The sequence below is a fragment of the Enhydra lutris genome, unplaced genomic scaffold, assembly GCF_002288905.1.
Source record: "Enhydra lutris kenyoni isolate GAN:26980312 unplaced genomic scaffold, ASM228890v2 scaffoldscaffold71, whole genome shotgun sequence".
Lineage (NCBI taxonomy): Eukaryota > Metazoa > Chordata > Mammalia > Carnivora > Mustelidae > Enhydra > Enhydra lutris.
Window position 1 is genome coordinate 5018570 of NW_019154155.1, and position 27686 is coordinate 5046255.

The 27686-nt window shown below is 36.6% G+C and overlaps 1 protein-coding gene across 3 annotated transcripts in view; it reads left to right on the forward strand.

Annotated features, from left to right (window-relative positions):
• Positions 1 to 10140, forward strand: part of LOC111159882 (zinc finger DHHC-type containing 20) — a 70430-nt gene extending 60290 nt beyond the window's left edge. For 2 of the 3 annotated variants that reach the window (XM_022522533.1, XM_022522535.1), the window contains exons 10-13: positions 3895 to 3984; positions 5388 to 5503; positions 6983 to 7060; positions 8435 to 10140. In XM_022522533.1, the coding sequence (XP_022378241.1) occupies positions 3895 to 3984; positions 5388 to 5503; positions 6983 to 7020 (244 nt within the window). In that variant the 3' untranslated portion in view covers positions 7021 to 7060; positions 8435 to 10140. The remainder of the gene's footprint in view (positions 1 to 3894; positions 3985 to 5387; positions 5504 to 6982; positions 7061 to 8434) is intronic. The other variant, XM_022522534.1, reaches the window with a different exon arrangement.
• The last annotated feature ends 17546 nt before the right edge of the window (positions 10141 to 27686 follow it).

A 27686-nucleotide genomic window follows, 5' to 3' on the forward strand; every position in this document is an offset into this window, starting at 1 on the left:
AGAAATTACAGAATCTATGATAGTCTGTCTCTCTGGTTAAATGGCTTAAGATTCAGAGAATACAGTATATAATGACATCTTATGAACCTTGAGAATGAAAACTCAGAACATCTTGATTATATAAAATATTTTTCATGTTTTTTATTAAACTCTCCCAAAAAGAGTTTGGGCATATATTTGAATGGAAAGTAGAAAAAAAAGATGATTCCTAAAAATAGCAATCACTCTTTTTCCTTCAGGATGAAAATAAGTTGTTTGAAATAGAGAATCATAAGACTTTATACTTAATTAGCTATATCTTCAAAGATTCTATCACAGATTATGTATTCTTTTGTGTCTTAAAAGAAGACCCAACACATAATGCAATTTTTAACTTCAAATTTAAATGAAAGTATATCTTTGAGATGATTCAGTTTCCTTTTCTCCCAAATTCCCAGCCATCATAGGCCATCTATATCCAAAGTCATTACAGGAAAGTAAAAAATATTTGAAATTCAAGTGACATATTTATAAATGTTACAGGATTTTTCCCTTTGTTTAGCTGTATTTCCTATATTTTTGTCTGAAAATAACGTTTTGCTTTCACTTTTGAAAGACATTTTTGCTTAGCATATAATTCTAGATACTGCTTCACTGTCTTCTGGGTTACATTTTTTCTCACAAGAAGTTTGCAGTCATTCTTTTTTTACTCCATATGTAATATGTCTTATTTTCACTCGGTGCTTTTAAGATGTGCTTTTTAGCACTAGTTTCATGCAGTTTGATTATGATGTGCCTTGCTATATAGTTGTCTTTATGTTTCTTATGCTTGGAATTGGTTGAGCTTCTTGGAACTGCGATTTTATAACTTTCATCAAATTTGGAAAGTATTTTAACCATTATTTCTTTAAATACTTATTCTGTCATCCCCATCCCCCTTCCCCATTACTGTAGAGACTCCAGTTACATGTATATTAGTACACTTGAAGTTCTACCCCAGCTCCCTGATACACTGTCCATTTTTCTATTCAGTCTTTTTTCTGTGTTTCATTTGATAGATCCTATTGTTGTACATTTAAGCGCATCAGTCTCTTTTGTGTACTTTATCATCTCCTGTATTACAAGGTTTTTCCACACTGACTAGATAGAACACAGACTAGTATTTTTTAAAATTATTTTCTCTAAACCAAGGTTTCAATATTGACTGGTTTGGTTTTGGTTTTTTTCCTTTTTCTTTAAAGATGTTGTTCCATTAACTTCTGGCTTGCATTGTTTTTGACAAGACTCAGCCTCACTCTTATCTATATTCCACTGTTTGTAAATTAATATGTCTTCTTTTTTTTTTTTTTTTTGCCCTTTGGCTACTTAAGATTTTATCTTTATCACCAATATTAAGCCATTTGATAATGATGGGTTTTGGTATGGTTTCTTTGTGTTTATCCTCTCTAGAGTTCATTAGGCTTCTTGGATCTGTGAATTTATAGTTTTCATCACATTTGAATAATTTTCATGCTCTCCCTCCACTGGTTTTTGGGGCACTCTTAAATATACATTTGTTTAGCTGCTTGATTGTGATCCAGGGGTCATTACTGTTCTTTGCTCCCCAGGCCCCATCTTTCTTCTCTGTCTGCTAAGTTTGGATAGTTTCTGTTGCTATGTCTATAAGTTCACTGACCCTTTCTTTTATGATGTCTGCTCTGCTGTTAAGCTCATCCAGTGAATTTTTATTTCAGATATTGTATTTTTTAACTCTAGAAGTTCAATTTGGTTCTTTTTTATATCTTACATTTCTCTTCTCATATCCATTTTTTTCCTATTAGTTCACAGACATATTTACAGTCACTATTTAAAGTATTTGCTGGGGTGCCTGGATGGCTCAGTGGGTTAAAGCCTCTCTGTATTTGGCTCAGGTCATGATCCTGGGGTCCTGGGATCGAGCCCCACATCAGACTCTCTGTTCAGCGGGGAGCCTGCTTCCCTTCCTCTCTCTCTGCCTGCCTCTCCACGTACTTGTAATCTCTGTCAAATAAATAAATAAAATCTTTAAAAAAAATAAAAAATAAAAAAAGGTATTTGCTTCAAATTTTCATAGTCATTTCTAATTCTTTTCTATTAACTATATTTTTCTTAGTTGTGAACCACATTTTCCTGCTACTTTTCATACAAGTAATTTTTTAAAAAGATTTTATTTATTTATTTGACAGAGATCACAAGTAGGCAGAGAGAGAGGAAGGGAAGCAGGCTCCCTGCTGAGCAGAGAGACCGATGTGGGACTCAGTCCCAGGACCCCAGGATCATGACCTGAGCCAAAGGCAGCGGCTTTAACCCACTGAGCCACCCAGGCGCCCCCATACAAGTAATTTTTTATTATATGGCAGACATTTTAAATTCTGTGTATTAAATTTTGCACTCTTGGCATCTGGGTGGCTCAGTTCTTAAGCATCTGCCTTCAGCTCGGGTCATGGTCCCAGGTCCTTGGATCGAGCCCCATATCAGGCGTCCTGCTCAGCAGGGAGCCTCCTTCTCCCTTTCCAGCTCCCCTGTGCTTATATTCCCGCTCTCGTTATCTCTCTCTGTCATAAATAAATTTTAAAAATAAATAAATAAATTTTGCTCCCTTCCTTTGGGAGTTACTTGTGTTTTAGCTTGGTCCTTTTGAGGCTGTTTTAAGCCTAGATTCACATGTGTAGCTTAGCATTCATCAAAACGCTCCAGTAAAATGCTGTGCACTTGTTGTGGCCCTTTCTTTGCATATCTCCCTCTTCCTCAGCTCTGTCCAGTAGATTCAAGCTACCACAACTTCTTGAAACACCCATCTCTGTCACCTCAGTTGATTGAGACTACCTTACTCTACTTTTTTCTCCTACTGGTGCTCAAGTCCTGGCAGAAACCTGGGACTTGGTTGGTTTCTCTTTTTTCAGAGACCACAGTTCTGTGTTGTTTGTTTGGAAAACAGTTACTGTATATACTCTTCGCTTTTCTGGTTGTTCATGACAGAAGGTCACATTTATCAGTTAATCCATCTTGGCTGGAGATGAAAGTCCCTGTTACACATAATTTTAATAACTTTAAAATGTGAAATTAAGATATGTCCGTACTTTTTTTTAGATTGTAAACTTCTTGAGGGCACAGGTTTTCTTCTCTTTTGTTCACTGCTATGTCCCTAGTCCTGATAATAGTACCCAGGGCATCATAGGCATTTAATAAAATACTTGTCAAATGAATAAATATTTGGAACTTACCTCTTGCATTTCAATTTGAGCTTCTTTGGTGTCTTAAATGACTGTGATGAGTAGGTCAGTTACCCAAATATTTGATTACCGGTGTTTGAGATATCATGATCTTAATAGGGAATCATAATCTTAATAAGCATTATAATGTCAGTCACCCAAATATTTAATTAGCCAACTTCCCAGATATTTGAATGTCTGTGTTTGAGGTATCATAATTTTAATAGGCATCATAATCTTTTTTTTTAAGAGTTTTATTTATTCATTTGAGAGAGAGAGAGAGCAAATGAGAAAGCACAGGCAGGGACCATGGCAGAGGGAGAGGGAGAAGCAGGCTCCCTGATGAGCAGGGAACCCGATGCAGGGCTCAATCCCAGGACCCTGGGACCATGACGTGAGCCAAAGGCAGCTGCTTAACTGACTGAGCCACTCAGGTGCACCAGGCATTATAATCTTAATAGTCATGAAAGATATTTTTTTAAATATATGTAAATTATAAGAGAAGACAGCTTATTTCTTCAGTGAGGCTAGTAACCCTAGAGAATTTTAAGAATTATTCTCTGAAATGACAGATTATGATAATTTCTTTATACTGTGTTTTTGAAGAAGAATGGTTGTTGAATTTGATCACCTTGATTTAAGTTAATATGACTTAAATTTATTACTGATATTTTTCATTTTGCAGCTTGGGTGATGGTTGCAGTTTTCCAACTCGCCTTGTGGGGATGGATCCAGAACAAGCTTCTGTTACAAATCAAAATGAATATCCTAGAAGGTGTGCTTCTTATCATTAAGGTTTTCATTATTCATTATAAAACAAAATGTGTGTATGTGCTGTACATACATATCTGGTAAATACAGTAGTAATTTGTAAGTCAACATAGATAGGGAAAGAGAAATTCTATGTAAAAATTTTTTTTAACTGAGAGCTAATATGTGTGGGTACCTAATATGCTTAGTATAACCATACTTATTATCTTCCAAACCAGAGCACTTGGAGAATAAGAAAGAGAATGCTTGCTTTTTAATAGTTGAACCAGGACAAACACATGTAACTGGAAATGTCTGGGCAAGCCAGGAAACACAGCTATCCTAAATATGCTACATCTTTCTAGAAACTAAGACATTCTTTCAAGATACGATTCTTGGTTTATATCAGCTATATTTTTTCAAAGAAATTAGTCATACTATCTACCATTATATCTTGATAAACAAATTTAAACTGCAGTGTAAAAATAATAGGGAGGATTTTAAAAATATTAATGTAAAATTTTTTCTCATTCATTCATCTTAGAGGATACTTTTTCAGTATTTGCATGGTAAGCAAACCAATTCAAAAATTCAAAGAAATAGTTCATTTATGTGAAATTTTAAAGAAGTCAAAAAGATAAAAGTGAAATAGTCAAAATTTATTTAGGACAGAAATAAATTTGGGGGGAGGAGAGGTTATAAATTCCAAGATAGTCTATTAGTATCAGAACATAGACCTTCTTAGGACCTTAAAACTCTTAACATTTATTGTGCATCTGAACAAGTCACTTAAACTGTGTGAGACTCGGTTTCACTCGGTTTCCAGCTCTATAAAATGAGGATAACCATACCTACCTCCAAGGGCTATTGTGTTGACATAATGTGTTTAAAGCACCTAGCAAAGTATCTGGCCCGTAGTAAGTACACAGGAAATACTAGTTCCCTTTTCCTTCTTCTGTTCCTCCATTCCTTCCCTCCCTGGATCTCTTAGCAAGAAAAGTAAGTCTACACTAAATCACTAAATCATTTTTTCCCCTTAGATCTAAACTGCAGAGGTAGAAAGCAGAAAACTTGGGAAATGACAGGTAATTTTTTTGTCCTGGCCACAGATATAGATCCTCACCTTGTGCTACCTTACAGCTCTTGATTAACATGTTTTAAAAGTTTCACACCGGCCTCTGAAGCTTTTTTCTTTTGTCTAATTGTTTTCATTGGCACTGCTGGAATATAGATTCTTGGGTTTAGAGAGCCATTCAGTTGGGGGTTGGGGGCATATTTTTCTTTTGAAGATAGAGTTTTTTAGAGTGCTGAGATCTCATGAGTTGCCCTCACATATTTAGGAGAAGGAATACTAATTTGCTGCTTATTAATTAAGTATCCTTGATTGAGCATTAAACTGTTTACTAAATTATTTCTTCCTCTTTTCAGTATTGGCTCAAATCAACCCTTTCCTATCAAACCACTTAGTGAATCAAAAAACCGATTGTTGGACAGTGAATCTCAATGGATAGAGAATGGATCTGAAGAAGGCACTGTCAGATCAGGTAATACTTGTCATTTGAAAACAGTGCTTTTTCTGGTTAAAATGAAGATCAACCAGATTTAACAAGTATGTAAAAATCAAAACAACATATTTTAAAATACTAAGATATGGGGCACCTGGGTGGCTCAGTGGGTTAAAGCCTCTGCCTTCAGCTCAGGTCATGATCCCAGGTTCCTAGGATTGAGCCCCGCATCGGACTCTCTGCTCAACAGGGAGCGCTTCCTCCTCTCTCTCTGCCTGCCTCTCTGCCTACTTGTAATCTCTGTCTGTCAAATAAATAAATCTTTTAAAAAATACTAAGATATGTGACACTTTTTAATAAAATACCTTACAGGGGCGCCTGGGTGGCTCAGTGGTTAAAGCCTCTGCCTTCAGCTTAGGTCACGATCCCAGGGTCCTGGGATCGCCTCACATCGGGCTCTCTGCTCAGCAGGGAGCCTGCCTCCTCCTCCTCTCTCTCTCTGCCTGCCTCTCTGCCTACTTGTGATCTGTCTGTCAAATAAATAAAAATCTTTAAAAAAAAAAATACCTTACAAATGGGGTGTCAGTGTTTATTGGTACCTTTTATGGAGAAGGAGGTTTGAGTGAGGATGTATAGTGGCTCTTGCTGTGTTTTGTTCTGTTCAGAGTTGGGATTTTCTTTTGTTACCCAGCCACATACTTCTTTACCTCAGATAAAGAAAGTTCTTTTGGCATTCTCTATTCTGAATAACATCTGAACCAGATTATTCTTTAGTGTCTTAACTTTTACTTTTTTGAAAATAACTTTTGAAATGTATTGTAGTCTTTGCTGCTTCAATATAAAAAGAGTGTAGCAAATATACTTTAACCTTTTTTTGATGACTCAATCTTATCATGAATGAATTGTGGATGCATTATAGAACAGTTGATAAGTCAGAGGTGGTCTTTCAAACCAGATTGTGTTTATAACATAGCCTGGCCACCTAACAAGCATTATAGCCTAAAATATATGCATGGTGGTTTTCAACAGTACTAATAATAACATTGTCATCATCTTGTACTGTGGGAAAATGTTTGGACATTCAGATCATTTGGTGCCAACTCGAGGAAATACCTTAAAACTTTAAAACTTACTGTGGTATTTCTGATTTTTTTTCTTTTTTGGCTTTTAGCAGCACTTAAATTATTCTCTTGAATTGGTATCATTAGGATCTTCATTAGGATCATTAGAACCCTTGTAGGTCAAGGGAAAGATTCATTTCATGGGCCTTGTAATTATTGCTGCTGAACATCTTTAAAAGCCAATGGATATTTTTACAGATATAAGCATAAAACCAGACTTTCAGCTCTTAGCACTGCTTTACTTCTGGGTTCTCCAAGAGGATAAATGCTTGACACCATAAACCTATTTAGTGCTTACATAAAAGTTGCTTTTACTGTAATCATCAATTTTACCAATTAGCCAGAAACTTAATACTTCTTTTTTTTTGTCCTGTCATATATAATTATGTGCTTACAGGGACAAATAACCATGTTACAGTGGCAATAGAAAATTGAGTACCACTTGTTCATAACTAACCATTTGAATAAGAGCAAGGTAAGACAGTATAAAGGTAATTTTCCTTGAACAAATGCAATTATTTGCATATTTTATAATCTCAGAACAATTCGCAAGTCATTTTTTTTTCTCTTTTAATTATATCAGCAAAATTAGATAGTTCAGAAGAGATTGGAAGGTAATAGCTGCTTAAATCCCATTTTTCTAACCACTCCTAGTGCAATCTTTGTAAATATGTATTGGTAGATTAATGAGGAAATTAAACGCCGATTTGGGTTGATATGTGGACCAACTAATCTTTTCAGTAAACAGTGTCTTGTTAATTAGTTTAAGAAAGAAGAGTGATTAATTAGGCTGCAGAAAAGACTGAAGAGGTTCACCTATAGGACTTAGTTGGAAAAGACACAACAAAAGATAAGTTTACTGGACCCAGCCACACTGATGAGCTGTTCTCAATCTGGATAGCCCTGAGACAATAGCCAGAGGAAATTAATTTAAATAGCAATCGAGGACATTCCAGACAGATTAAACATAAACTGTAGTATCGGCAGTGAGAGTAATGTAACTAAGTTGAATTTTGAGGGATGTAGTGAATTCTCTGTCTCTTCTGATGCTTAGCTCAGTGACTCAGTAGCATTTTAGGCAGCTATTAGATTTTTTGAAATCTTCTTTATAGTGTGTATTGGTTACCTTTTGTTCCATAACAGATTATCACAATCTTGGCAACTTAAGACAACATCCATTTATTACCTCAGTTTCTCTGTGTCAGGAGTTCATTTTTGTCAAAGAGTTCTCATCTGGAGTCTCTATTAGATGAACATCTGCTTCCCTGCTCAGTTCCCTACAGAGGACCCAGAGCCCATGTCCAAAGTAACAGCCAGAGGCTAAAACCTAGACTGAATCAGAACTCTCAGTGGGGGCTTGTGTCAGGCTGGACTCCGAAGACGAGTGGTGATATATCGTGTGGTGATCATGTCAGCCAGAACTGTGGCTGCGGTATAGCCCTGGTTCTAGGATTCTCAATGCAGTATAGTCCTGGTTCTAGGATAATGTCTGATGCTCCACAGCCTGTAAGTGTTGCTGTGGGTAGTTCCCCATATCCTATAGCAGTCTTACAAAGAGGTAAATAAGGTATCTCCTCAGCTTATGTCCAAGTTAACATTAAGGGAGAACTGTAAGAATCTACCTCTTTTAAAATGCTCTCTTGATTGCTTCAGAGGAAGAAAGAGATACCACTCACTGTTCATAAAAATCTTCGTTATTACTACAATATTAGTAGTTTTAAAATATTTATTCCATCTCGTTATTTTAGCAGCTTTGTACCTTAGTGCACAGAACTATTTAGTATACCTTTATTTTCAGAAATATAAAATCAAATTTTAACCAATAACTCAATTGTTTCTGGTTTTATAGGTTTATAAAAACATATTATGGACTGATATTTTCAGTTTTATTTGCAAGAAAATGATCAATGGAATGAAATAACTGAAGTATAAGAGAAGATATATTTTTTAAAAAGGAAGCCTTTGTACAGATCACCGGACCCACAGAAGCACTACCCCAGCGCAGAAAGATGCCTTAATCTTAAATATACCCATTTGTGCTACATCAACTTACTGCTACAAAAGTGACTTAATTTTACTCTGGAAATAACACCCACCTGTTATGAGATGCTACACTATGAGCTATCAAGTCACATGTTAACAGAGTATATGTATTTTTTTGACATCTGAGTTAAATAATTAAGAGTTGTTTCTTAGTATCCATATAAAGTTTCACTCTTGAAACACAAGCTGAAAAGTTATCTTAAGTACATGTAGGGCAGTATAGTGGCTGAAAGTGAATAATAATATCTATTTACTGTTGCTTATACTGTGTAAGGAAAAGAAAATAACTTTTTTTTTATTGGGTGTTGCTGATTTATAATTACTGTTTTATACTTTTCAACATTTATAATAAAGTTTTTTATTGTTGGCTATAAGATAACACTCAGATTCAGATATCTAAATATAATTATTTAAAACATGGAGCACATTTGTATGATTCATTGATGGCTTAGTTCTAAGCATTAATATAACCATGTAATGTAGTGTTGTGCCCAAGGCTTAAAGGAAACTTGGCAGTATAGGAAACATTTTTGGTTCTCGCTACATTTAAATTACTTTTTTGTTGAACTTTCATGGGTATTTTCATGGTCAGGGAGTCACAAAGGCACATGTGCTATAGAAATATTGGACACTGAAGAGTGGCAGTGGCTAGAAGAAAAGTAAAGAGGAAAATAGGCAGGTATTGTAAGCTGTTAAAAATTATTTATGGCCCCAAGGTATTGGCCCCAACATGCTGTTGACTTTCAAATAACAATTTAGGTGATTACTAGAAATTACTTTGAAACTTTTTACAGTATTCCAGTAACAGCTTAAACAATGACTGAAAGGCAGTTTGAACTAGGGTAAAACTGTTTAGTGTAATTCTGCTTTCTGGAAAGAAATTCTAACCTAAGCAGTCATTTAAGACTTCCAGTCTGAGCAGTGGATTCCACTCTTACACACAAAATTTTAAATCTGACTTTCTAAACACCAGCCCCTTTCTGCCTGGTAGACCTAGATCTCCTTTTTCTTTTGAAATGCAATCTAAGTGACAGGAATTATTGCATTAATTTTAAAGGCAAATACTGTATCCTATAAAGGAGAAGCCAGGTAGAAATATTACTCCTCACATATCCTGTTTGGTCAAATATTCACAAAGCAAAATGATTGATTGCTTCCAGCATCGGGTAGAGATAAATCTTAACCAGCATCTGTAAATATCAACCGTTACAATTTCCCTATCTGTAAAATGGAATTGGGGGGAAAGCGTGTTATTCATGAGTTGGACTAGGTGATCTCTCACATTCTTTGATTCTTAATTTTGCAAAATTAACCTTACATTTCATTCATCCAACAAATATTTTTGGAGTATCTTCTGTATGCCAAACATATGCTAGAGATAGTGCTATGATTTCCTAATGTAGCATATATTTTATACTCAGCTATTCCAGGTATTAGTTCAGAGGATTTGTCTAATTCTGTTGGCCGTACTAATACTAGATTTTAAAAGGAAGTTATGTGGGTTTTTTTTTTCCTTTTGAACCAAAGGAACGAGTTAGCTTTGAAAATATAGTTTGGAATACTATTATTATGATTCTTCTATCTTTATTTCAACTTTGTCGTCCCAATAATCTTGACTCTAGAACTGAGAGTTAAGGGATAACAAAATATCACTTCATTTTGGCATTTTGTGTATTATAAGGAAATTGTGAATGTTTAAACCTACTTGACTACTTTCAGAATTATTCTCCTGGTACTTTTTGTGAGCATTTTTACATTTAGATCAAAGGATTTTCATGCATTTTCATGATTAACAATTGAGGAAACATAAATTTCCCCTTTAACCTATCCAGGCACTTTTGTGGTGGTGTATCTTTCTCTTTTAAGTTGTATTTCACCATCATCTTTAATAGCATAGCAAACACCTTTTCAGAAATTTTCACTTGAAGCCTTTTGCTTTAGTTATCTTTGCTTTAATTTATAGCCAACATTTTGCCACATTCTAAATATTTGGCTGATTTATTCATACATATTACTGGTCGTTCAGCAAGGGCCTACAAGCTGCATGGGAGTCAGGGCAAGGCTGCCTCTTTGGTATTTGAACTGATATTGATTAGTTCTATCAACTCTTTGTGGGGGGAATGGTCAAAATGAAAGCCTTCAAAATGTATTAGTGCTATCTATGATCCGTCAAACACTTGAATAGTTGTGGTGTGATATTTAAGGAAAATAAAGTTGAATTTCAAGTCTTGCCATTGCCATTAAAGACAAAGTCGACAGGAGTCTTGGTTTTACCTGGGTAAAGATTTACTCGAATATTCAGTACCTGGGGCATCTGACCAATATCACTTTGCCAAACCAAAGAGCAGCTGCAGTACAGTAGTTATTAAACACAAACATGTTTACAGAGTTTAATTCCATCTTTACATGTGGATGATTTTTAAAAACCTTTTTACATATTGAATGGTTTTGATCCAATGTGTTATAGGTGAATTTAATTGTAAGGTTAGTTTAAATCAAATATGCAGTGTTTACTTGAATTTTAATTCCTTTTGAAAGATTTTGACTATGTTTACAGGGTTGTTCAAGTTAAAGATTATCGGACACATGAGATGTCCATTCAGTAATCTTTAAAGCAAATGTGTAGTAAGGGCTTAGTGTTAGGATCTATGTATTTGGGGCACCGAATAGACAGTGACTTACAAATATGTTTTGCTTATGTTTTGTTCTAGGACTAGCACTGCTATCAATGGAAACTATTTTTCAAATAACTAATCTATTATTAAGAAATTAATCATATTTTTGCATTTCAGCCAAAATAAAGAACCATATCTGATAATTTGTAAGACATGTAATATGTAAGCCTGAAATCCATGTGTTTGATATGATCTGAACTGTATTTTCCAGTCTAAATTAAAAATGCAATATAGATTCAGAAAGGTCCATATTTTTCTAATGACTTCACTTTATATTATTTTGTTGGGTTGCATAAAGGCAAGGAATCGTATTTGTATTAAAAGATTAAGAAAGCTATTAGTCAAGTTTATTATATTTGTACATGACTGCAGATGAGGCTATGCCCATTTAAAAGAAAAGATGGACACTATTTTAAAGTAATCTTTAATATGTTTTTATAGAAACAAATTTGAAATACAGTTTATTTTGGTTGTCTTTACTTATCAAGTACTGTAAGTCCTGTATCCGTTTCTCATAAGTATAATCCTGGACCATGACTTAATGTTAACTCTTTGCTTTGCCTTTTGGATGGCCTAATCTACATTAACATGAAGGCTGAACATTTTTTAACTTTTTTTTCAAAAATCATAATAATGATTTACTTTATTAATAAACAAAATAAAGTCCTGAAAGAACAGGTTTTTTGTTGTTGTTGTTGTTGTTGTTGTTATAAAGTGGTATTTACCAAATGAGAGAATAACTATTATTTTGGTCATGTTGCAAATTTGATAAAGTAGTGTTTAGAGAATTATCTAATAATTTGGGAGGAACCACATCTAAGACAGGTACTATTTGAGTGCAGCAGTGTTTTAGTTTACATAGGCCTGAGGTATAGATTGCTTTATTCAAAAGGTTTTAAATTTGCTTTTACTGAACATAAGTTGATTTTCAATTCAAAAGTCACTTTAGGATTGTAAGTACCTTTGAAACCCTATAAGCATTGTTGAATTGTGGCTGTCAAAATGCTGAATAATGGGTATTATCTTGTGTAGAATTCTTTTCGACATTATGTTATAATTCCCTTCCCAGTCAACAAAGTTTTGATATTTGAGGCTGCTGAATAAAACAGGAAGGCCCTGAGAGCTAGGATTCCCAGTTTTTAGACTAGCAAAATTTCAAAACACTCGCAGGAACCAGTAGAAATGAAGCAACCTTTATGTTTTTTTGTGGGGGGGTGGTAAGCGGAGGGGAATTTAGAGCGATATGTTTGGGGTAGGAAGGAAAATAGACCATTAACTGGCCAAATGGCCATTTTGACACCCAAAGCACTAATGACATAATGCTAGCTTTACTTTTCTCACTTCTCATAAGCTAACTTTTCAGAAGCATTCTGGAAAATTGAGTGATGTTAGCCTCTTTTATCTATCTTACAGTCATGCACCCCAGAATCTAGAGGGATGAGAACTAATAGTTTTCTGTGTAACAGGTTTTAATGAATGTTTTAACACTCCTGTGAAGTTAACCTCATTTTCTTTAACCCCTACCCCTCCATATCAGTGCCTTCCATCTGATACAGAGGATTTAAGTGCCATTCCCACTCCTTAATCTACCATCTGTTGTTCTTCAAGCAAGAATGTTACCTCTCAGCCCATTCACCAGTAAGGTAATTCTTTTCATCCAGGATTTCCAATCCAGTAGCATGCTTCCATCACACTTCCCCATGACTCCAGCTCTGTGCTGCCCAAAGGACTGCACTACCATTACTAATTTAGCCATATATTGGTCACACATGCTTTCAAGACAGCTCTAGATTATAAATCCTTGAGGACTTTTTGATACTACCTACCCACAAAATGAACACTGGAGTTCAGAAAAGAATTGTAAGGAATTTCATGTTCATTACTCTGTCATGTCCCAAGTTCTCAAAGAAAAGTGAGCATCATAGCCTATAAAATTATCCCAAACTTGAAAAAGATTAGTCAAACAATACTTGACACATTTTAGTGGAGATATAAATTTGTGGTGCCACATCATTGCAGAGCAGTTTGGCAATACCAAATTTTCAAATGCCCATATTCTCTGACCTATCAGTTCTACTTTGGGGAATTTTGTAGATTTACTTCTTCATTGTGAGCAGTACCTAAGGATATTAGTTGCAGAGCTGTTTGAACCAAGGGAAGAATGGAAACAGCATGTTCCACTGCTATTTATGGTGGCAGAACATTCACAAGAGAATTGAGGGTCAGGAATAGGTTACATTTCAGTTTGCCCTTTCATACTATTTTTATATTGTGTGCACCTGTTACTTTTAAAAAAGAAAAATGGGTTAGGCATTCTAGATCAGTGAGGGAGAAATAGGTTGTTTGAGATGTGATTCTGGACCAGTGTGCCAGCCATTTGGGAAAAAATGAAGTTTCTCTATCCTTCACATCTTACATCAGAACATATTCCACTTGGCTCATGAACTTAATTAAACATTAGAAAATGAAAACAAGTGCTACAGCAAAAGCATGGGCAACAAATTCTATAATGGGCTTGGAAAGATATTTCTAAGTGGGCATGAAACTGCTGCTCTTGAAGAAAAACAGATTTGAGCACATGCAAATTTAAGAGGAAAACTAGCACTAAGGAAAAAATGGAGGTAGAACAAGAAATTCACAAAAGAATAGGGATCAATAATTGCATATGAAAAGATGCTTGGCTTCATTAAATAAGGAAATACAAGTGAAAACACCAATAAGATTATTTTTGTCTAAGACAGCCAATAGCCAGTTTTGCTGAGGATATGGGCAAAGAAGAATTTTGGTGGGAATGTAAAATGAGTTAACTTCACTAAAAAAGTAATTTGGCAATATATGTCCAAGTTTCACTGTGCATAATCTTGGTACTGGCCACTGTACTCTTAGGAGTTTATTTAGAGATATGCACCTAAGGCTGGGTTTTTTAGAGGATTTTGGAAAAGCAGCACATGTTCATTTATAGGGAATCAGCTAAATTATGTTACTCTTTTCCAGAGACTATAGTGAAGGCATTTGAAGAAGTTTTTGGATAGCTATATACATAAAAACTGAAGTATCTCCACGGGAAAGATCTTGAAGACATGACTCTACCTACATGGTATGATCCCTCCTAGAGCTTTCAAAGTACATATGTGTACCTCTGTGCTCAAACTCAGCCAATTTGTTGAGCATCTGCTCCAGAGGTTTGGTGAGTGCTGGGACCAGAGAGAATGCATAGACACAGCCTGCCCTGCCTTCCAGGGCTGACTTGGGGTGGGGGGCAGCTGCTCCTACCCTTCTGGCTGCTGGGGGAATATGGGCACCCAGGACCTCCACACTGAGATGGTAAAGGAAGCTCCCAGTCCTGAATCTGCCAGGGCCCAAGCAGTCAGTGCAAGGGCCCAGGACATCAGCAGGCCTCTGGGAATTCTGGTACAGGGGATGAAAAATGGCCGCTTATAATCTACACATTTAATGCAATTCCTATCAAAGTACCATCCATTTTTTTCAAAGAAATGGAACAAATAATCCTAAAATTTATATGGAACCAGAAAAGACCTCGAATAGCCAAAGGAATATTGAAAAAGAAAGCCAAAGTTGGTGGCATCACAATTCCGGACTTCAAGCTCTATTACAAAGCTGTCATCATCAAGATAGCATGGTACTGGCACAAAAACAGACACATAGATCAATGGAACAGAATAGAGAGCCCAGAAATAGACCCTCAACTCTATGGTCAACTAATCTTCGACAAAGTAGGAAAGAATGTCCAATGGAAGAAAGACAGCCTCTTCAATAAATGGTGTTGGGAAAATTGGACAGCCACATGCAGAAAAATGAAATTGGATCATTTCCTTACACCACACACGAAAATAGACTCTAAATGGATGAAGGATCTCAATGTGAGAAAGGAATCCATCAAAATCCTTGAGGAGAACACAGGCAGCAACCTCTTTGACCTCAGCCACAGCAACATCTTCCTAGGAACATCGCCAAAGGCAAGGGAAGCAAGGGCAAAAATGAACTATTGGGATTTTATCAAGATCAAAAGCTTTTGCACAGCAAAGGAAACAGTTACCAAAACCAAAAGACAACTGACAGAATGGGAGAAGATATTTGCAAACAACATATCAGATAAAGGGCTAGTGTCCAAAATCTATAAAGAACTTAGCAAATTCAACACCCAAAGAACAAATAATCCAATCAAGAAATGGGCAGAAGACATGAACAGACATTTCTACAAAGAAGACATCCAGATGGCCAACAGACACATGAAAAAGTGCTCCACATCACTCACCATCAGGGAAATACAAATCAAAACCACAATGAGATACCACCTCACACCAGTCAGAATGGCTAAAATTAACAAGTCAGGAAACGACAGATGCTGGCGAGGATGCAGAGAAAGGGGAACCCTCCTACACTGTTGGTGGGAATGCAAGCTGGTGCAACCGCTCTGGAAAACAGCATGGAGGTTCCTCAAAAAGTTGAAAATAGAGCTACCGTACGACCCAGCAATTGCACTACTGGATATTTACCCTAAAGACACAAACATAGTGATCCGAAGGGGCACGTGCACCCGAATGTTTATAGCAGCAATGTCTACAATAGCCAAACTATGGAAAGAACCTAGATGTCCATCAACAGATGAATGCATAAAGAAGATGTGGTATATGTACATAATGGAATACTATGCATCCATCAAAAGAAATGAAATCTTGCCATTTGCAATGACGTGGATGGAACTAGAGGGTATCATGCTTAGTGAAATAAGTCAATCGGAGAAAGACAACTATCATATGATCTCCCTGATATGAGGGAGAGGAGATGCAACATGGGGGCTTAAGGGGGTAGGAGAAGAGTAAATGAAACAAGATGGGATTGGGAGGGAGACAAACCATAAGTGACTCTTAATCTCACAAAACAAACTGAGGGTTGATGGGGGAAGGGGGGTTGGGAGAGGGGGGGTGGGGTTATGGACATTGGGGAGGGTATGTGCTATGGTGAGTGCTGTGAAGTGTGTAAACCTGGCGATTCACAGACCTGTACCCCTGGGGATAAAAATATATGTTTATAAAAAGTAAAATTTTTTAAAAAATGGCCGCTTATGAGGTGCCTCCTTTGGCTGCTTGGAAGTGATGACCACCTGTTTGAAAGATTTACCAACTATAAACCTATGCGTATAGTGTAGATAAGCTTCTGTAAGCCTTTCCCACAGCTTTTTAAACTTGAAGCCCTTTTCGGCGACCTGTGACCTTTCTAGATGCAGAGAAGCTATCAACATATGCTAAAAGGACAATTAGAGAAAAGACTTGTTTTGTGATCTTTTTGTTAAAATTCACTCAAGAGACACTTCATCTGGAAATGACTTTTGGAAATGCAGCCTCTACATCACGTTTTGGATTTACATCCACATATTTTGTCCAGGGTTGGAGGGAAGGAGAGAAGACAATGAGAGACAGGGAAAGGTTTCCCCTGAACTGGTGTGTTGGAGCCATTTCCCTGGATGTGTGCTATCACTCAGCACTCTTGTACGTAGTATATATAGTGATTGAACTTCAGTCCTTAATTAAAGTATGTTGCTTTTCTAGATGTTTAGAGGTGCTCATCCTATTTAACAGTAGATATAGAAAGGGTTAATATTTTGCTCTTCTTAGATTGTCTTTCTAATAGAAACACTGAATCACTCTGCAAAATAATTCATCTATACTTTTCACTGAGTAGATGGAGACTGGGAAGTGAATTATACACATTTCCTATAATGTTGCTGTATACATGGTGTATACAATAGAAAAGGGTGTGCTCTGATTTCATATGACAGAGGATTGATAAATATTTTGTATACTTTCTTGGTTAAATTTGTAAGAAGACTTTTAAACAGTACTTTTAGAAGTGAAATTCTTAACCTACCTCTGGAGTACAACATGCCTGTATTTTGTCCTTTAGTTAGGTTGGGAAGACAAAAAATAAGGAGAGATTTTGCCAAAATGTCTTATTTTGGAGACACTTTCAGATCATAACCATTCCTCCCCATGTGCATTTTATTCCAAACAGCTATACATAGAGTTAACATTGTAAGTCCATATTTTAATATCTAGTCTTTCTAGATACTTTGAAGTGAAGATGTTTGTTATACATAGTAAAATGATGTGCTTTTGGTACCTTTTTTTTTTTTTTTTTGGTTATTAAGTTGAAAACCTAATATCCTATGATAGAGTTTATTTTAAAAGGAAAAAAAAAAGAAAAAAAGGACTGTCTTCTGAAACTGATGTCGTTTCCATCTCTTTGAGCTGTATCACATTTATGAACTCTTTCCTGGACAAATTACAAAAGAATGTATGAAAGGAAATGTCCTATGCCATCTGTTCATTTATAGAAAACACTCCAAATTATACTTGATTCCATATGTGTGGAGGGTTGGGAGGTTTTGTTTTGGTTTTGGTTGTTAAATGATCTTTTATTGAAATGTTTTTCTTTGTAGTTCTTAACTAGTGGGGCATTCCACTGCACCATTATTGATGTCATCTATGATGTCATGAGGGCAGCGACCACCAACATTGCAGCCCACAGACTAGGCAGTGCCCAGGACCTCTCTAATGGTTTCAGACAGTTCTCTGGCTAAAGATTGGTGCCACATCTGTCGGGCATTGCTGACAATCTCATCAAAAGTGATATTTCCACTGTGCTTAATGTTTTCCTGCTTATTTCTGTCTCTTGGCAGTTCCTTGAGGGCTTTGATAATCAGGGCAGAGGCAGAAGGTAGCCCTTCCAGTCTGGGCCTGCCTGTTCCAAATGGTAGATCTCATAGTCATCCTCAAACTCTTCCAATCACCAGTTGCCTTAGTGATGTCATCACCAGCCATTTTTTCTGGAGACAGACCAGGGGGCTGATCGTAGGTGCCAGGGCAGATGTGGCACCAGAGCACCTCAGGTACATGAGTGTGATCTCACTGGGGTCAAACTTAGGGGTCGTGGTGGAGGTGGCTGACTGAAGAGAACACTCCTCAGAACCCCAAACCAAAAGATTCATATGTGTTTATAGTGGATACAGTTAAATTTCTTGGGGTGCCTGGGTGGCTCAGTCTGTTAAGCATCTGCCTTCAGCTCAGGTCACGGTTTCAGGGTCCTGGGATCAAGTCCCACATCAGGCTCCCTGCTCAGTGGGGAGCCTGCTTCTCTCCCTCTGCCACTCCCCCTGCTTGTACTCTCTCAAATAAATAAATAAAAGAAATTAAGTTTCTTGTTTTGAAACAACCTAGATGTCTTGGGTGATGACGCATGATATAGAGCTAGTGGAATAACATTTTATAAATATCTTTCTGTTTAATTTTATGTAAAACTGGAGAACTATTTTATAGGTAGAATTGTTAAACCACTTTGGGAAGTACACATTCGGTGCTTGTTCGTTGGTTTGTGAGTGAGATAAAAGGCAGTACAAGGTTGAGGTTCTACAGATGTATTTCTATGTAGATTATAGCTGCAGACTGATCTGTATCAATCAGCATTTGATATAGCTATACTCTATAGATACATTGTTAAACACTTAAATGGAAAACATGCTTTCTTGCTAATTAATACTCTAGTAGTATAGGTCAAGTATTGATTAAAAGCATTCAATTATATATTCTGTGCTTTATTGTTTAATGTCTTATTTTATTCTGATTATTAAAAGAGAAGACACTCTTCTAATTGAAATATTTATAGGGGCCTGATGTTCTTTCCTGCTTCTAAGATGAAACATTTTATTCTCCTACCGAGGACTAGACTACCTTTCTTTATTAACTGAGTTGGTGATGTTCACTCATACTGATTAAAAAAAACTAGTGCTTCCAAACTTTGATATAGGACATTATTCATGACAAATGAAAAAGTGAGGTACAAAACCATGTGTATGATCCTCAGTCATATAAAAAATGTGTATGCCTAGATGCCATGCTCTGATATTGTGGTTTTAAGTGAATTTGTTTTGGGACTCCTGGGTGGTTCAGTCGGTTAAGTGTCTGACTCAGTTTCAGCTCAGGTCATGATCTCATGGGTGGTGGGATCGAACCCCCAGTCAGACTCCAGGCTCAGCAGGGAGTCTGCTTTTAGATTCTCCCCACCCAGGCTCACACGCTCTTCCTCTCTTAAAAAAATAAATAAATCTTTAAAAAAATAAGTGGATTTATTATTTAATTATTTTTCAGTTTTCTGTGATAAACACATTGCTTTTAAATCTGTGGAGAAAAACATACATAGAAACATTGAAGGAGACTAGAAGGAAACACCAAAACAGTTGGGAAAAGGGGGAGGGGTCATCAGGGCAGTAGTGAAGGGATCTTCTGTATTTTGCTTTATATGTTATATACTACAGGAATCTTTCTTTTTTAAAGATTTATTTAATTAAGAGAGAGAGAACAGGGGAGAGGGGAGGGAGAGAGATGATCCCAAGCAGACTCCCCACTGAGCATGGAAGCCATCACGGGATCGGATCCCACAATCAAGAGTCAGATGCTTAACTGACTGAGCCACCCAGGCATCCCTATGTAAATCTTTCAATGTATGTATATTAAAACCAGATGAGAAAGTGAAAAAAAGGTATTTATGAGAAAAATTTGTAACACTCTCTTATTTCACTATTCTCCCAGTACCTAAAAATAGTGCCAGTCACATAGTAGTCACTCAGTAGTTTCTCAGTGTAATTCCCTACAAAGAAAACAATAACTGTGCAGACATGGAGATCTGGAAGGACATTATTTTTGTAATCAGGAAAAAACGTTCAGTACTACCTTCTGACTGGAAGATTATCTTCCAGTACCGGTGCCAGGCATTGATACAGGAGTTCCACTTGGTGGGACCTGTGCCTGGGAAATGCAGCTATGTGAGTATGCGTGCACACAGATACACAAATCTCTACATTTGAGATTGGGAAAAAATTAGAAATAACTAATTATCCATAATGAAAGATATTAAATTCTTAATGGATATATCCATTCTCTACAATACTATGCATTTTTTTTTTTAAGTAAAAAGAAGTATCTATATAGACTGACAGAGAAGGCCCATGATACATTGTTGAGAGAAGAACAAGCAAGTTCAGACTATCAGTAGCTGCAACAACTCCGGTGGCTCTCAAGGAATTACGCTGAGTGAAACAAGCCAACATAATCCCATTTATATAACACTCTTGAAATAAAAAAACTTCTGGAAGTGAAGAATAGATGAGTGGTTGACAGGGGTTGGGAAGTGGAGACTGGAGTTAAAAATGGAGAGTGTGAGAAGCCCTGTGGTGATAGCACAATTCCATACCTTGATTGTGGTGGTTACACAATTCCACACTTGACAAAATTTCGTAGGAAACTGTACACACTAACAAGTGAGTGCACGTAAAACCATGAAATTGGAGTAAGCCCTAGGTTGTACCAATGTCACTTTCCTGGTTTGGTACTGTACTATAGTTAAGTAAGATACTACCACTGGGGGCAACAGAGTGAAGGATACACAGGACCCCTTAGTACTTTTTGCAACTTTCTGTGAATCTCTAGTTCCAAATAATAAGTTGGAAAAAGCAAGTTGCAGAACAAAGTGTATAGTATGATTCCTTTTTTAAAGTATGTTATGGATCAGTCATCTTGACTCCAGCTCATGTCATGATCTCAGGGTCGTGGCTTTAAGCCCTGTGTCAAGCTCCACGCTCAGCGGGGAGTCTCCTTGAGGATCTTCTCTCCCTCTACTCCCCCCAGCTTGCCTTCTCTCTCTCAAAACTAAATAAATCTATAAAAAGATAAACATATGTTATACACACACATGCACATGTGTTAGCATGTCAATTTTATATGCATAGGAAAACACCTAAAGGGTAGACAGCAAATTGTTCCTACTACTTAGCCCTGGGGACGAGAAGGGCAAGCAGGAGTGGGCTGACAGAGGAGGGAAGACTTCACTGCTTCCTCCACATGTTTGCACACTGTTTAGACTTTTTTCTCAATGGAAATATTATACTTTTATGTTATTTTAGTAACCAATAAGAAATGTTTTGAGTGGTGCCTTTAAAACAGGAGGACTAAGGCTGTATGAATGGCCAAGAAGTTGTCACCTCCCTTTTTAAATAATGAAATCTAAACACCATGGGAATTAGCTCAGTAAAATTCCCGCAGCATCAAAATAAATACAAAGTAACATCTGCTTCTTAGAAATTTCAAGGAGGCAAGGGAAGCAAGGGCAAAAATGAACTATTGGGACTTTATCAAAATCAAAAGCTTTTGCACAGCAAAGGAAACAGTTAACAAAACCAAAAGACAACTGACAGAATGGGAGAAGATATTTGCAAACGACATATCAGATAAAGGGCTAGTATCCAAAATCTATAAAGAGCTTAGCAAACTCAACATCCAAAGAATAAAGAATCCAATCAAGAAATGGGTAGAGGACATGAACAGACATTTCTGCAAAGAAGACATCCAGATGGCCAACAGACACATGAAAAAGTGCTCCACATCACTCACCATCAGGGAAATACAAATCAAAACCACAATGAGATACCACCTCACACCAGTCAGAATGGCTAAAATTAACAAGTCAGGAAACGACAGATGCTGGCGAGGATGCAGAGAAAGGGGAACCCTCCTACACTGTTGGTGGGAATGCAAGCTGGTGCAACCACTCGAAAACAGCATGGAGGTTCCTCAAAAAGTTGAAAATAGAGCTACCCTATGACCCAGCAATTGCACTACTGGGTATTTACCCTAAAGACACAAACGTAGTGATCCGAAGGGGCACATGCACCCTAATGTTTATAGCAGCCACGTCTACAATAGCCAAACTATGGAAAGAACCTAGATGTCCATCAATAGATGAGTGGATAAAGAAGATGTGGTATATGTATACAATGGAATACCATGCAGTCATCAAAAGAAATGAAATCTTGCCATTTGCGATGACGTGGATGGAACTAGAGGGTATTATGCTTAGTGAAATAAGTCAACTGGAGAAAGACAGCTATCATATGATCTCCCTGATATGAGGAAGTCAAGAAGCAACATGGGGGCTTTGGAGGGTAGGAAAAGAGTAAATGAAACAAGATGGGATTGGGAGGGAGACAAACCATAAGAGACTTTTTTTTTTTTTTCCATAAGAGACTTTTAATCTTACGAAACAAACTGAGGGTTGCCGGGGGGGTAGGGGGATAGGGAGAAGGTGGTTGGGTTATGGACATTGGGGAGGGTATGTGCTATATTGAGTGCTGTGAAGTGTGTAAACCTGGGGATTCACAGACCTGTACCCCTGGGGCTAATAATACATTATATGTTAATTTTTTTAAAAAGAAATTTCAATGAACCTTAGTTGTCATCATAAATAAAGAGCATAGTCAACAGAAACAACCTTGACTGTGAAGATAAAGCTACCTGGCTAGAATCAGACCCGTGTGCCCTAAGGCTTTCAGGATCTGCGCTGACACCACAAATAACGCTCTTGATTTCAGTTAGGGACAATTTACTGAACATAGTATAAGAGGAATTTAGGATTGTGGCTAGAAGTAAAGTTAATGTGAAACAATATATATGATCTTTATTGTGCTGCTCATGCGGCTTATGTGGGCAAATTATTCATGTTCAAGTTAAGGTACAAAGAAGGAAGAAAAATGGCTGGAATAGAACGTCTTCCTTTTTAACAACACCCTTTTTAAAGAAAAACAAAAAGGACAGCAAGTAAGAAAAATAAAATGAGGAATCAATGCTTTGAAGTTTCTGGCTTCTGGTATGAAAAAATGTGAGTTTCCATAATAGAGAAGGCTAGTAAGAAGGTAGATGCTTTGAGGTGGGAGAGAGAGTTTGGTTTTGAACATCTTAACTTTGAGATAACATGTAGGTAAAGACATCAAATAATGAGATGTTTCAATCTGGAGCTTAGAAGAGATAGTACAAATTTTGTGCATCAGATCTATAGCCTGGAAATGATCACCAGTAATGGCAAATTCATAGATAAGTATGTAAAATTATATTTTATTAATTTCTCTAAAAGCTGTTCTTCTTTAAAACAAAAATTATAGGGGCGCCTGGGTGGCTCAGTGGGTTAAGCCTCTGCCTTCGGCTCAGGTCATGGGTCCTGGGATTGAGTCCTGCATCAGGCTCTCTGCTTGACAGGGAGCCTGCTTCCTCCTCTCTCTCTCTCTCTGCCTGCTTGTGATCTCTCTCTGTCAAATAAATAAATAAAATCTAAAAAAAAATTATAATGCTATATTGTGAGATTTGTAACATTAAAAGCACAAAAAATTGGGTTGGTAAATGAAACTATACAGTTGTAATGAAAATAGTGTAATATTAACTCTAAGTAGACTGATAACTTAAAGATGTAGTTCCTAATTCCTGGAGATGCCACTAAAAATTACTGCAGAGCAATATAGCCTAAAAGTGAACAGAGGAGCCAAAATGGAATAATAAAAGATGTTAACCCAAAAGAAGTCAAGAGAGGAACTGACACAAAAACCAAATGAAAGTAGTAGAAAACAAAGAGCAAAAATCAGACCTTAATCATAACTTAAATGTAAATATACTAAATACTACAATTCAAAGATAGTAATTGTCAAAACTAGATTTTTTTTTTTTTTTTTTTTTTTTTTAAAGCAAGACCCTAGGGGCAACTGGGTGGCTTAGTCGGTTGGACATCTAACTCTTGATTTCAATTCAGGTCATGATCTCAGGGTCATGAGTTCCAGCCCCGCATCTGGTTCCGTGCTGGGCATGCAGCCTGCTTAAGATTCTCTCTCTCCCTCTCTCTCTGCCCCTCGATCCACACTTATGCACGCACTCTCTCACCCTCTCTCTCTTAAAAAAAAAAAAGTAAGACCCGATTATATAATTATATGCTGTCGCTAAGAAATGTATTTTAAACACACACAAAAAAAACCTTGAAAGTAAAAGAATGAAATAAATATACATGTCATGCAAACATTAGTCATCAGATAAAATATGCTTTCATAATGATAAAAGATCAATACTTCAGGAAGGCATAATACAGATTTATATGTGCCTAATTACAAAGCTTCAAAATACATGAAGTAAAAACAACTAAAGGGAAAAATAGACAAACCTGGAGTATTTTAAATCACTTTCTTTATAATTGATTAAATGTCTATAACAAAAGTCAGAATATAAGAATACAAAGAGTTGAGTGACACTATCACCCACCTTGACCTGATATTTACAGAACAGTACACCCATTATCCATAGAATGCACTGATCTTCATTAACACATGGGATGTTCACTAAGACCACATGGTGAACTATAAAAAAATTTCCAAATTTTGAAAGATTGGGGCACCTGGGTGGCTCAGTTGGCTAAGTGCCTACCTTCAGCTCAGGTCATGATCCTAGAGTCCTGGGATCAAGCCCCACATCAGGTTCCGGGTTCAGCAGGGAGCCTGCATCTCCCTCCCCTCTCCAATCATGCTCTCTCTTGCTATCTCTGTTGCTATCTCTGTCTCTCTCTCTTAAATAAACAAAATAAAATTTAAAAAAATTTTTTGAAAGACTGAAATATTTTTCAATGTCTTATTACTGTGACAGAATAAAATTAGGAATTAATAGCAATAACACCTCTACAAAAGATTGAAGTAAGACCCAAGGTCACGTAATACCTAAAATGTCCAAGATACAATAAAAAATCAATCATACCAAGAACCTGAAAAGCCTCAACTTGAGAGAAAATATAAAGACACTGACACTGAGATGTTGGAGTTATCTGACAAGAATTTTAAAGCAGCCATCATAAAAATGTTTCAGTGAACAATTATAAATATTCTTGAAATAAATGAAAAATAGAAAGTCCCAGCAAAGAAATAGAAGATACAAAGAAGAAACAGATGGAAGTTATAGTTGAACTGAAAAATACAATAACAAAAAATAAATAAATACAATAAATACAATAACAAAAAAATACAATAAAAAATACAATAAATAAAATAGAAAACATAATGGATGGGCTTAGCAGTAGAATGGAGGAAACAGAAGAAAAATATAGTGAAGTTGAAAATAGAATTATAGAAATTACCCAATCTGAACAACAGAAAATCAACTCAGGGTCGGGGAAGAAGGGGAGAACAGAACCTCAAGGACCTGTGGGACTATGACAAAATATCTAACATTCCTATTATTGGAGGTCAAGAAGAACAGGAAGAAGAGTGTGGGGCTGAAAAAGTATTTGTAGAAGTATGATTGAAAATACCTCCAAATTTGACAAAATACATAAATCTACAGATTTAAGAAGTTGAGTGAACCCCAAATGATAAAAAAAATCCAAGCCAACACCCATAATAATCAAACTTCTGAAAACTAAAGACAAAGGAAACAATTCTTAAAAACAGCAAGAGAAATGACACCTTTACCTAGAGGGAAAAACAAGTTGAATGGCAGTGGATTTGGATTTCTTACCTGAAAATAAGAAGCAGGAAGGAAGTGACACATTTTTCAAGCACTGAAAGATAGAACCACCAATGCGGAATCCTACATACATCTGGTGAAAATACTGGTTAGGAATAAAACTCACTTTCTAAGTGAATTCATGGTGACAGATCATAGCTACACTTGTGGTGAGCGCAGCATAACAAATAGATTAGATATTGAATCACTATGTTGTGTACCTGAAACTAACGTAATATTGTATGTCAACTATACTTCAATTTTATTTTTTATTTTTTATTTTTGGGGGATTTTATTTATTTGACAGAGAAAGACACAGTGAGAGAGGGAGCACAAAGAGGGGGAGTGGGGGAGGAAGAAGCAGGCTTCCCGCTGAGCAGGGTGCCCCATGTGGGACTCGATCCAGGACACCTGGGAAAGCTTGGTGCTTAATGACTGAGCCACCCAGGCGCCCCATACTTCAATTTTTAAAAAGTAAGTGAATTCATTGCCAGCAGACCTACCCCAAAAGAATGCCTAAGCAGAAAAGAAATGATAAAATAAGAATTCTTGCAACATCAGAAAGAAAGATGGAAGGAGCAACAACTTAGAGTTGGCTCCATGTTACATGTGATGGAAAAACTGGCTGCAGTGGCCATAACTACTAATCTTTGGAGGTTCGTACCCAATAGGAATATGAAGGATCTTTATCCCAGTACTCCAAGAGAAAGCATCATTGCACCCCAGGTATCTCAGTGGATCACATAACATTCCCTGAACCAGCCACAACTACAGGTGTACAATGTGCTCACTGGACCCATTCTTGAGATGGAGGAAGACCCCACCTGCAGCAAAAGACTGAGAAAAGGGATAATTCCCTAGTGGAAAATCAGAGACTTGTTAGCAGGGGAAAAAAAAAAAAAGGTGTTCTGGGAGGAATTAATAGACGTTTCACTGTAATGAATAAACAAAGATGAAGAGCAAATGGAAAAAAAAACCCCAAAAAACAAAAAACCCTTCACCACAAAGAAAACACCAAACTCAGATTGTTTCATTGGTGAACTCTATCAAACAGCTAAAGAAGTAATAATACCAATGTTACATAAATCTTTAAGAAAAGGAGGAAGCTCCCAGCTTATTTTAGATATGGTGTAACCCTAATACCAAAACTAACAAAGGCATTACAAAAAATTAAGTTCCTACATAAACATAGGCAAAACAATCCTTAACCAAACAAAGCAAATAAAATCCAGCAATATATAAAAAGAATAATATATACCATAACCAAGTGAGTTTTATCTCAGAAGCCCTAGATTGGTTAGACATCTCAAAATCAACCAATATAATCTAGCATATTACCTGAATAATAGAGAAAAAACAAATAAATCAGTAGATTAAGGAAAAGCATTTTATAAAATTCAGCATCATTAATGATAGAAAATGCTCAGGGAAGCAGGAATACAAGGAAACAAGGCAAAATGTCCACTCTCATCACTTCTATTCACTGTAACACTGGAGGTTCTGTCCCATCTGGTAAGGCAAAAAGAATAAATGAAATGCATAAGCAACATAAAATAAGCAAAACTGTCCCTATTTGGGGATAACAATTCCTTAAAAAAATTCCAAGAAATTGGTAACAATGAAAAAAAAAAACAAACCTGCTATAACAAATAAGATTAGCAAGGGCTAATACAAGGATACAAGGTCAATATCAAAAATCAATTGTATTCCTATATATATGAGTATCAAAGGCATATAATAGTTATAATAATAAATTAAGGGAAATGAAAGTTTTCTACACTGAAAACTGCAAAACATTGCTGAGACAAAGAAGATTAAATAAATGGAGAGAGAACACATTTGTGGAGGGGAAGACTCAATATTTTCAAGATGTTTAAAAAAATACATTTTCGGGCACCTGGGTGGCTCAGTGGGTTAAGCTGCTGCCTTCGGCTCAGGTCATGATCCCAGGTCCTGGGTTCAAGCCCCACATCGGGCTTTCTGCTCAGCGGGGAGCCTGCTTCCTCCT